General features: G+C 37.1%; 1 protein-coding gene across 4 annotated transcripts in view; it reads right to left on the reverse strand.

Annotated features, from left to right (window-relative positions):
• GREB1 (growth regulating estrogen receptor binding 1) overlaps positions 1-12657 on the reverse strand; it is an 85400-nt gene that overhangs the window by 31251 nt on the left and 41492 nt on the right. For all 4 annotated transcript variants that reach the window (XM_023922607.2, XM_023922608.2, XM_086875849.1 and 1 more), the window contains 11 exons: positions 10484-10666; positions 10059-10202; positions 8661-8786; positions 6656-6778; positions 5648-5785; positions 5298-5483; positions 4394-4744; positions 3584-3712; positions 1929-2054; positions 1283-1480; positions 1012-1192 (listed from right to left, as the gene is read on the reverse strand). In XM_023922607.2, coding sequence (XP_023778375.2) covers positions 1012-1192; positions 1283-1480; positions 1929-2054; positions 3584-3712; positions 4394-4744; positions 5298-5483; positions 5648-5785; positions 6656-6778; positions 8661-8786; positions 10059-10202; positions 10484-10666 — 1885 coding nt within the window. The remainder of the gene's footprint in view (positions 1-1011; positions 1193-1282; positions 1481-1928; positions 2055-3583; positions 3713-4393; positions 4745-5297; positions 5484-5647; positions 5786-6655; positions 6779-8660; positions 8787-10058; positions 10203-10483; positions 10667-12657) is intronic.

Raw genomic sequence — 12657 nt, forward strand, 5'->3', positions numbered from 1 at the left:
TTAATTTTTGGCATCTACCTGCCTATGTATCTTTATTAGATATAAAACAGAGTTCAGCAGCAACATAGGTACTTCCCTACCACTCAAGGATGTTATATGAATAAATCCAGTAAAGTCTGGGACAGCTGTAAAAGTCCATGTAAGTTCTTAAGACAGGGCAGCTGAATGGGAAACCCTCAGATGCAGTTTCATTGAAAGTCATCATTGTTAAACAGGGTAAAAGATAAAACCTCGCTTCATTCACAAACAAGATTCCACAGGTTTTGGTTTCAGAAACACTGCCATGGTCCCAAAGTTGGAATACCTTGGTGTTTCTGGAATTCAGCCTGTTTTCCAACCTCCCCAAGAGCCTCAGAACCAGACAGCAAAGGCAGTGCCACTTCTCAGCAGGCAGTTTGTTGAGAATTTATGGAAACAGAGCTCTGTGAGGGAAGCAATGAGTTATGCAAGTGGCCTGATGGGGAATTTGGTGAACACCAGACAGGAACTTCTCTCTTTCCCTCAGAAGTCTAGTTGGCATCACTACAAATCCACAGAAGTGTTCTATTCTTACAAATCACTGATTTTGGATAGAAAATAACTGGGAAATTTACAATCAGTTAAAACACTAGGTAGCAGTATTGGCTCACTAGTTTTCTACTCACTGGGTTGAGGTTTTGCAAATATTACAGCCCAGAGGACAATAACAGAGGATGAGGAGCTCTGTAGACTTTCACAGGAAAGCTTTCCCCTGAACAAAGGACAAATAGCCAAAGGAAAAAATAGCTGTGGCTGAAAGTAGATAAGGATGGGGAGCAAAAAAACCTGAAATGTTCCACTGAGGCACAGTATAATAAGCAGAGTAAGAATAAGTCAGAAAGGACTTTAAAACATGTTTATTCAATGCACAGGGAGCCAGAATTACCAGAAAGATGCAAAGAAAGATGAAGGAAGGGATAAATCGGAGAACTAATCTTGAGAGAAAATGCAGATAATAAAAACTTCTCTAAAAACAAGTTACAGTTTTCTTACCTCATTAGATCCCAGTGTGCATGATCATGGATTAGGACAAACAGTGTGTGTGGATTCTGCATAGAGTTTTGTAAAAAGACTTTGAATTTAATTTGGGCTTCTGCATCTAGTTTCATAACATACTGTTCCACTCTCTGCTTTGTAAGATGTTCCTTTTCTAATCCAAGCTCTAATAATATACCTAAAAGAATGGAACAAGTGTCAGTATTTCTAGACATGAATATATCTAAGAATGTTGTGTAAATCTAAAATAAAGCTAAGTAATGAGCACCTGAGTGCCAGAGATGAAACAAAGTCTGTTGATAAGTCACTTCGGAGGGTGGAACACAAATCAAGAAATCAATTTTCTCGAAGGAACCCAAATCAAGATTTTGAGTGCTGGAGTCAGCAATTGAGCAAATATGAGACAGCAATTTCTGAGCCACTGCTAGCTGGAATGGACGAATTTGATGTCGTTCAATCTCATAACCTGGAAAAAGGCAAAATTCTGTTTAGATATATGCCTAAAGTTTAATCTGATGCAAAATGTTAAGAGTCTGGCAAAGAATGACTGAACTACTCTTTAATGTATTTTGCTTATTTACAGGTGTTCATTTATGAAAACCCATATAGAATATGCAACAAAATCTTTCTGAATTTGGACATTTTGTTCCCGTAAGTGTCTGAGACCTGAAAGTGAATTTGAACAATAGCATTCTGTTTCCATGGAAGTAGGACTTACAGCTTCAAACAGTGCAATACCCAGTGGAATGAAGCACAACGTCCATCAGTGTAAATCTGAATATTCCAAGACATGAGTTACTGCTTGCCTCAGGGCTTTTGCCTTCTGGGCTCTGCCCAGAGGGATCTAACTGTGGACCCAGAACTTGGTGCAGTGCCCTACTCTGTCACCTCTTTAGAAGATCCTCCTTACTCACTTGTACACACAGCTGATCCAGCTCCATTCACTGCTGTTGGTTTATTTATTGAAGCAGAAAGTGATGAAGATATGTGTCCTTGGTTTTCTTGATAAAACTTCTCCAGCAAAAGATCAATGTCACCCTCTGTCAAATTGAAGGGATAATGGAATAAACATTCATGTTAATAGCTGCATTTCATATTGATTTTGTCTTGTAGATCTTAACTTTATGTGTTAGCTATCCTGCCCTTGGCTTATTGGCTGTTTTATACAAGAACTCTCTTGTTATTTTCTATTAAATCTGTTTTTACAGATTATCACTAGTAAAATGAAAACCAGATCAGAGAATGACAAACCATCTCTGCAGACCAGCTAGGACATTTATGGAATGTGGTAGAAAATTACCCTCAAGGCCCTGATACAAACCAGCAACAACAAACATGAAACTGACTTAGTTTATGTTCAGACCCTAGGTCCATACTGTTCACTAAAAGGATTACAAGAAAGTAGAGAAAAATCTGATAAACATTTCTAAAACTCTAACATTTTTGACAGACAGAAAGAAAAGTAATTTCTAATACAGCCAAAAGAAAAACATGAGTTTTGTAGCTATACACATTGCTGAAACTAGCACAGTATTTTTTACTGAAGTATTGCGTATCTGCAAACATACCCCTTTCTGTAGAGCAGGGGCCCTACTTACAGGTGAAAGCTATGCAGAGAATACAATATGCCTGACCCAGGCATTAGTACTTTCTCAGCAGTTAAAAAGATGTTTGAGTATGTCTGCAGTGAGCTCAGAGAGGCAGGGTCTGTCCTGTGAAGAGCAGGCCAGTGAATATAGCTGGCAACTATTTTTAGGATGCTCATTTACTTGTTCTGCTCAAACAACAATAGCAACAGCAAACAACTCTAGGATTCTCTGTGACTCTCCATGGTTCTCTTTGATTTTGAGAACCATACTTTGAATACACTAAGATAAACAATACATAACTACAAGATGATTTAAGGAAAATGAGATTCCCTTAAGCGACCACTCAAAATATAATGACAGATTCAGAAGGGTTCTTGTGATCTATTTGCCAACATGATGTGAACGGCAAATAAAACTGTGACATCCCATTAGAAGTGACAAATATGCTGCATTTGCCCTAGTTGTGAGGTACAGTTTAACTTTCCACATGGTTTGATCTACCCCCAGATAATCCTGCCTGTAGTAATTCTCAGTACACTCACCTAAGAATGATCCAGTAACCCTGTCCCTCTGCAATTTTCCTCTGTCCCAGGCATCACCATCAAGTTCAAAGTATGGTAAGTTGAAGGGGAAAATCCTACCTTTCATAAAATAGCTCTGATCTATTCTGGACTAAATGCTTAGGGCAAAAGAATTTATACATTCATATGCATAGGGACTTACATAATATAAGGATGGATTTGCATAGCTAAGAATCATATGCTCAGCTATTTGCTGGCCTATTTTTAGGAAACCAATGGATTTTAGAAACTGACACATTTAGGAGGAATTTCAATTCAACTTTACTTTCACAACTTTTCCTGCATTTTTCATGTATTTCTAAGTGTCTTGCTTCTGGTAAGGAAATGAGCAAAGGTATTTTCTCAGACTTAAAATTTCCAGGGATTTGGAAACATGCTTCTTTACAACTTGTTAGGTACCTGGGCAGAGTGTGGTAAAGAAGGACCCCAGAGTTTCCACCTTCCCTGTAACCAGCTGATAGTTAACTTCTTTTTGGTAGTCTGAAGGACTGAGCATGCTCTCAGACAGAACTCTTGCCTGATACTTTCCTAAAAGACAAGAAAAATAAAAAGGAATTTTGAAAACACTTCAAACTAAAGTTAAGACTATTCTAAGTCATAATAATAGTACTCTACAACTAAAAGAATACCACACATACAGAAACGGCAGGGTCTTTTATGTCTCCAACACATATATGCACCAGACACATGTAAAATAGATCCATGTTTTACAATTCTTTGAATTGCATTCCCAGTTTGGAAAGTATTTGTTGATACATGATATAAAAAGACTAGGAAAGGAATTGCCAATTATCTTACAATCACAGTGAATTTTTGAATGGCCATTCATATAATTTATTGAATCATAAGCAGGTTGTTGAAGGGAATGACATTGAAAGATCATCTTTTAGAAGATAAGGAAAGGTTCTCTGCAGTAATATCCCAGCTGCACAGAGCAGAAGAGCTTTATGCACTGTGTGTGCCGTAACCCACGATTTTTTGTTTGTAGCCTTGTTGGCTGAGATGCTTTGGTGAGAAGATGGGCAACACAAGCAGAATGTGGTTTGCTGGGGAGAGACCCAACTGTGCAGCGTCAGCCTGGGTTCATCAAAGCCCATTACTGGCTGGTCAAAGCTCTGCTTTGTGAGGCAACTCACTGGAACTCCAACCAAACCTCTCACAGTGCTGAATTACTCTGGTTTGCAAGGAGATACATCCTTGGGACATTACCTGTTATCACAATGCAGGAATCAATGGCTCGGTTTCTACTGGCACATATGATCACCACATAGTTTGTCTTAATTAATTTCCCTTCAATGAGTAGCTTAAACATTTCTGAAAGCCCTTCTGCCAGGGAGTAGCTGCACTCAATGATGTGGACGCTGTCATTACAGGAGCTGGCTGCCAGCCCTGCCAGCCAGGGCAGCTGGGCTGAAGTCACCGGGGTGATCTGGCTGGGCACCTGGGGAAAGGCCTGGGGAACAGCCTGCTGGTACTGACGGATTTCAGACAGGTGTGATTCCCGCCAGGAGCGCATGAATATTTGCTCCAAATCCTCAATCAAAGGGACCTGGTCTGCAGCTAAAAAAAAAAAAAGAAAAAAAAGAAAAAAAAAAAAGAGGGAAATATTATGAAACAATTAAACAAAAGTGTTGAGTGAAAATATTTTTGTTTTTTAAAACATGCTTCAGATTTCTGCATGCATGACTTTGTTACCTCTAGCAGATGTGAACCAAATTTTTCATTTTGAAATGCCTTTGTGATACTCAGGTAAAGCTGCCTTAATCTGAACCTGAGTACCAGTAACTAGAAATATTTAAGAGGTTGAATGCTGCCTGTCTCAGTATAATACTACTTCTAAACCACAGATTGTCTGCAAGAACAGTGAATTACAGCTCTTTTCCTTTAATTTTCATGCTGAGGTCCAGACGATAGCAGAAAATGAAATTTGTATGTTTATAATTCAATCTGTCTGGCCTTCAAGACATAGTTACTTCCATAACCATGAATAAAATAGTTTAATATCACATTATCAAGGACTCATATTTAGTAGTGTCTTACCCTAATATTCCCCTTCACATTTGCCTGCATGTGACTATTCAATGCAGTCTATCTGGATGTAGGACAACCTTACCTAGTTGAACAAGGTAGTAGACAGTCAGTAATAGCTGCATTTCCTCAGAAATAGGCTGTATTGTGGATGCACCATATTGTTCATATGCTCTGGATAAAGACTGAGAATTTCTGTAACAGGTGTACAACAAAGGACTCACTATCACATCATTAATGTTCCCACAAAGATATGGGAAGTTTCCATGACCTACAAAATAAATGTACGTACACATCACATTAATTATGTCATTTTCCATATGTGCATTAAACAGTTTTAATAGCCAACCTCTTAAAATGGATAGTGTTAGCAGTGTTTAGGGGTGGGATATATCTTTACATCTCTTGCCTTGTTGTGGGGCTGGGGGGGTTTACCTTTAAAAATAACTGGTTTTGCTTTACAGATTTTCAGCAAGTTGTCAGGAACTGAGACTGGTTCTCCCGAGCCCACCATTGGAGAGGAGGCTGGTCCCACCAAAGGAGAATGGGGTAAGGATGACAGGCTTCCTCCATCTAAGATTTTAGACATATTATTACTGGAGTTAGGTCTGGTAATGATTTCCTCAAAGAGAAGTCATTCAGCATCATTTCACACCTACATTTGCTGTCAGTATTCACTGCTTTTTATGGCTCCATCAAATAGCTCATGACCTGTTATTACAGCCCACACTATTATGCTAAGTGTCTTGGAGGACTAATTATGTCACTGCAACATTGGACGTCCCACATGCATCTAAAGTTTTTGAAAAGTTTGTAAACAAACAGTTTCAGGTATAAATGCATAAATACAGAGACTTATGTGATATTGTGCAGTCATGATTACACGTGTAGCTATGATTTGTGAGTTCTGTGTGACATATTTAGTTTCACTCATTCTAAATAGTTTTTACTGCTACAGGAAAAAGAAAAAAAAAAAGATTCAATGTTTGCTCAGGCATAACTTTTTAATAGTAATTTTAATGTAAAAAATAGTACATTAAAAGAAAACATTCTGGGGAAACTGGGTTTATTTCACCAAATGTTAATCTTGTCTGTATCATAAAATCCAAGTGCCAAGAATATTATGACAAATAATTGAAATGATGGACAGAACTGTTGTTATGATATGTTACTGAGTTATGATATTAATTTTAATATTCCAAAGGAGTTTTGGTGTCTAAAAATGGACCCTTGTCATCTGCTGGGATTTGTTAATGACTCGGTGACCTGAAGCTGATGAGAGTTAGGCTCAGAGCCTCAAAAACAAATCAATGGAAACAAAGCATCTAGGTGAGCACAGAGAAATCTCTCTTACGAATCCGCATGTGTCTTTAAAATAATGCTTCTTTCCCCCCATTATTTTCTGAATAATGAAACAAAATCATTACTTTGGGTATAGCTTACCATTTTTAATTCTGTTTGGAGCCTGTGGATTGAACTGCAAGTTCCAAGTTTCAGTGGATGATGGAGATTCTGGTGACCAACCTTTATGGCGCTTTTTTGGAGGCCCTGTATTTGTTAATGTGCCTGAATGTTTCAGAGAAATATTAGAATAAAATGTATACAGGTTTGTGCATGGCAATTCAACATGTTTTGATAGACTGAATATATTCAACAAGTATGGTAGTAGAAAAGGTCAAGTCTATGAATATTATAATTGTGCGTGATTTATTTTACTTTGTTGTGTCCTGCTTAAATTTCTTGAAAATTTCTGGTGCAGAGAACTCTTAACTATCCAGATATTCCTTATCTTATACCAATGCTTTCTCTCTTCTAAGAAAAATACCGTATAAGTACAGTAAGAGACATATTAAGAATCCTTAAAAGTATTAATATTTTGAAGTCAAGACTGTGGGCATTTTGGTCCTTTTTGTTTCTGAACACATGACACAGTGTTACAGGTAACTTATTGAAAAATAATATTCCCAATGGTTTCAGAGTAATAATAATAAACATCTGACTTCTTTTCATCAATTTCCCCATTAACTTGTTTTTTGACACTTCTTGCTGATTCCATCTACGGTTTTATTCCATATTAACTGCTATCAAACTACTTCTACACCTTCTTCCTACCAATGTATAGGTAGCTTCAATTTTTTTTCAGTAAAATCAACTTTCTCAAAGTCTCTCTAGGAGATCCTGATGATGAATTTCTTTAATTTTCTTTCACGATTTTCTTGAGTTTCCTTGTGCACTCCTGCAAACTCTTAGAAAGATGAGCTTCCACTAACATCAAGTTGATATTTCTAATCATTGTGAGTCAATGTTCCTCTGGGAATTACTCAGAAACTTGCAGGACTGAGCTATTTCTGTTTCTGAACATCACTACACAGAGGTCCCAACACTGCTTCACCCTGCCAAGGCTGTATCTCCTGGCAGAATGGTTAGTCCCACATAAAACGTAAGGCAACATAAGAATTTCACATAAAAAGTGTGGGCTTAATTTTGAAAAATGTATTACAATTAAATATAAGCCCAAAGTCTTCAGATCTAGAAGAAGCTCATTCTCTTGCAGACACACAGATTTCCAAATTTTGGAGATTTTCCAGATTTGTCCCTTACACTTTTACCACGTGAGGGCAGCCTTTGGCCATTGCTGCTGCTCATCCTTTCACTTGGTTTCCTGACATAGTCTGGGACAGTCACAAGATAGACCAATACAAAGGAATTTTTGTTTGACAATGCTTTGCTGCTTCCTGCTAAAATTAATCCTTCTGAAATGAATAAGCAATAACGTGCTGCTGCATGGAAAAAAGAGATTCAGAGCCTGAATAGGCAGAGAAGGAGAATTTGCCTGTGATGCCAGCAGGGAAACTTGGGAAGACTGAAATAGAGCTACAGTTTGTAGCCATAGTGAAAACTAATTTTCTTCCTTAAACAAGCCAGTGGCACAGTTTGGGACAGAAAACAATTAACAAAAATCATAATAATGCTCCAGTGAGGACAGTTTCTTGAATTTGTAGCCAGTTGCCAAAGTCCAGCTCTCCATCCCATGGTGAACTGCAACAGTTCAATAGGAACTGCAATAGGAATCATCCTATGAGTGATTACTTGTAAATATTTCTTAATTCCCTTCACAAAATCTGTTGGTGAAATCAATGCAAATTGACACATTCTTTAAGAACCTGGATTCAGAATCTGGCCTGTGTCTCTATTAAATGAATGAACTATAAATATGAGGAAAAAAATCTAACTAATATTATTAACTAACAAAAATGTGGCTGAATACAAATAAGTAATTTTTTTCCCTGGAAATTAATACAGAAAACAGTATTGTGGTCAGAAAGTACTTGGAAGGGAATGGTAATTTCTATTCATTCAAGAAATTACAATCACGATGTAATTTATTTAATGCTTCTGTTATACACATAGAATTTAGGGTTATTAAACAACAAATCCATACAAATACCTAACACTGAAGGTCTTGTCAGAGCAGACAGGTTATTTTTCATCAACTGCTGTTTAGGTGATTCCTTGCCATTATAAACGGCTGAGCTGAATGCAGCTGTTGAAGGGATGTGATCTACGGCTGCAGCTGACAAGAAAAAAAACCCCAAAGTATTTACATTAAACATTTCTAGGTCAAGATCATCAGTTGATATAACAAACCAATCATTTCATCATTTACTGTAATAAAGCCATCAGGATCTGCTCAAGAGTGAATACAATGATGAATAAAACAATCCACTTCTGACCTCCTACTCCCAATTAAGTGCCTGGGAAAAATCTGATTCCTCAATTAAATGCATATGTCAGAAGCTGTAGCTTCTTTGCATGACCCTGGCTCTTATACAAAGTTTACTCAAGAACCAGGCAAAAGAGAGATGTTTAAAATTTACTAAGCCTCCACCTCAATCTTGCTAAGATTTTTTTAATGATGCTACATGAAAATAAAAAAAAGGGGAGGGGAGGTGTTCTTAAGCCTCGTAAGCCTAATATGCTTGTAATTAATGTAGGTTTTTTGTAACATCTGAGAAAAAAAAAAAAAAAGGCAACCTGTTATCATAAAGAGATTGATGATTCTGGAAGGCACCAGTATTCCAGATCACAACTATTTAACAGGCTTCTATCTCAGAAAATAGAATATAACCACCACAGATGTGCTTCAGCTCCCCTGTGTAAAAACCCAGGAAAAATCTCTAATAGTCACAGACACTTAAGAGCTGTGTTCATTATGAAGAAGCTCAGAGAGATCACTCTAGCCTCTATCATCTATCACCTTTCATTTATGTCAAGTTAATGGAAAAGTAAAGGTCTCAGAAAGAATTTTTAATACAAAGAAAGTTACAGATACTGACCATTAGTTTGTTTTTTAATATTTAAGTCACTTTTCTCAGCAGAAGAAAAAATTCACAAGTTTTAAAGCTGATGCCCATATAATACCTGTTTGGAAAAGGATTCTGCTCATAGCATAAAATAGACTGGATCAGACAAAAAATGCTAAAATTATGCTGGATTCTGTAACAGATGTCATCTGTTACCAGAGAAGTGACTGCTGGAAAAACGCTTCAGAAATAAAGGCTTTTTGAAATATTTGGTTTGGTCCAACTGTGAGCAAGCTGAAGAACACCTATTTACTATTTGCTAACCTTTTATACATAAACCTGACAAGAGAAAATGGACAGGGAGAAGCCTTCAAATAATTGCTTTCTTTGTAATAGGTCCCTAATTCTATTCAACATGTTTTATTAGGCAATGTGCTCGCTTGTTTGTTTGCCTTTGCTTTCACACAAGCACACCCAAATACACAAGCACAGAAGAGTGAAGTGGAAGTGGAACCCCAGCGTGTTTTCCTTCTAAGAGGTACCTGTTTGCTGAGTCCCAGCAGGAGCACTGGGATTTGCAGGTGGGAGAGGCTCGCTGGAGGTGCTTCCTGAGAGGCCTGAACTTTCTGGCAATTGGAACAAGGTGCTTGAGCAGGTACTGGTTGAAGACTGCCGGCCTCTGAACTCTTTAACAAAAAAAAAACAAAAACCTGTATCTTTCTGATAATTTCACACATGAATTGCTTAGAGGCTACAGCATTTGGAATGAAGGAACCAATGTCTTCAGACATGCCAGGCTCATATTAGGTGAGACAATGGCTCTTACAGCTGCTCTAGCAGTCACCTGGCTTTAAAGAGTCTTTCAAATGATCTCTCCCAGGCTTTACACAGACTCCAGTCCCCTTAGTGATAGCTAAGCTTGGATGAAGAAAACCAGAGCTTGAGGAAGACAGCTTCATTATCTTACCTGCCCCTTTCCAGCAGATTACAGATCCTTTGGTCAGAGCTCCCTGTGCATTCCTGACCAGATAATACTTTAAGTGTTTCTGTTTCTTGGGCTGAGTGGTCAGTTTAAGATTAATGTGATTTGAGAATTCTGTAAAGTAGCAGAAACCCTTCTTGCCACAGCCAACACAATTGCCAGAGAAGCCTGATAAAACAAACAATACACATAATCCAGTGAGATAGGTGGGTCACTATTAATAACATTCAAACATGATTCTTTCCAGAGGAAAGGTTGTATTTATGTTTTGGGGTTTTGGTTGTTTTGGTTTTTTGTTGGTTTTTTTTTTTTTTCACAGAGTGAATTTTTTAACATTTTCCTCAAAGAAAGTATTTACACTTTATACAGAAAGTGTATTGCACAGACTGCAAAAAACACAGCCCCACGTTTAAAAACAAATTAAATGGACCATATTTTTCATTTTTTCACATATAAAAAGGTCACAATTCCAATTTATCACCTACCTATGAAAAGTTTCTCACTGAAGAGTGCTGAATCAATTGCTTAACCCCAGCCCTATTCAGCACCACAGCATGTATGTTTCACTTCTCTTTCAGTTTTCATTGACATATTTTCCAATTTCACTGAATTTCACTCAAATCAATGAAACATGCAATTAAGTCTCAAGAAATTAAGTCTATTTAACCTACTATATTGAAATAGATCTAAACATATTTAACTACCAAGTTCCTGCTAAAGATGCTGTTTGAGAGAGGAGAAAATACTAAAGCATTCCTGGGCTATTAATTTAAAATAGCTTTGTCAAATTATGGCTGGACTGTGTCAGCACTTCACAGCAGTTAAAACTATTTATGATTACAGGAACAAAGTGTCTGCAACTTTATAGACACAACAGAGACATAGTCCTTCCCCGTAAAGCTTTTTGTAGTCAGGCTTTATGGGGTATTTCCAGGGATACTGCCATTTCCTCTCATTCTGAGATACACAGCTTGAGCCTCAACAAGGGGCTCCTGGTGCTGATGTCATTAGCATTGTAAATAAAGGGCACTGCTCACACAGCTGCCTGAAGGTTCTTCCCTTTTTTTGTCCATTTTACAAAGTATTTCTTAAGATATTTATTTTCATCTTCTATCAAACTAGATAATTATTACAAAATTATTAATACTATTATTGTTGTTATTCTATCATGAGCAATTAAGAGATAATCTTGCCCATGGAAATTTTCTCTCTGTTCCCTTCCCATGACCTGAAGTGTGATCTTTTCTTTCATTTTAATTATATGTAATGTGTTTTTATGTATAATAACAGGAATTGAAATGAAAAGGGTATATTCAGTGAATTGAAACATGGTAGAAGTAAAAGAAATGTATTACACATAAGGTAAACAACACCATTGAAAAGGAAAAAACTGGAATATTGGATCAATAATATGGTAAATGAAATTAAGAGCCATTTATGACATTTATTATTTCAATCCCATATCTCAAACAAATTAAATTTACAAACTAATGGTCAATACTTTTTTCTTTCTGTAAAGTACAACCACTGAAACATAATATTCTGTAAACACCTGTTGCTTGGTTTTCAACCTGAGTACTTTCATTAGTTTTCAAAAGGTTCAGAAGAATTTATTAAAAACTAAAGTTGATGTGGAGATTGGTCTCGTATCCATGGGAACAAGTGGCTAACAGCCATTGAAAGCTGCCTATTATCTCTCTGATCCTAGTCAGTAGGATGATAAAAGTCATTGTGACTCATAAAATCAGGACAAGTCATGACTTTGCAGAATCCTCTGTGTTATATCAGTCAGCACAAAAGCATCTGTCTAACATCACAGAGCCTAGAGTAGGTGCAATAAAAGCAACAACAAAAGGAAACAAGATTAGAACGGATGGGGAAAAAGCTGTAGAGTTTGCATGAATTTTATGCTGATTAAGAAATCATCAAAAATGCTTTTCCTAGTAAATGAAAACTTCCCATATATTCAGCAGCACACAGAGCATCAGAACAGCAGCACAGCAATTTCTGCCTGGTTGCCACTTACAAGATTACACACATTTTCAAATTCACTCTTTGCTTTTTTCCAAAAGTACACTTTCTAGGTTTTATCACTTTGCTGAGAGTGTCTTGACAAAGCAACTTGACAAAACCAAATACTGAAGTATTTGTGCAATCCA

Source organism: Cyanistes caeruleus, chromosome 2 (genome assembly GCF_971803275.1).
Source record: "Cyanistes caeruleus chromosome 2, bCyaCae1.hap1.1, whole genome shotgun sequence".
Lineage (NCBI taxonomy): Eukaryota > Metazoa > Chordata > Aves > Passeriformes > Paridae > Cyanistes > Cyanistes caeruleus.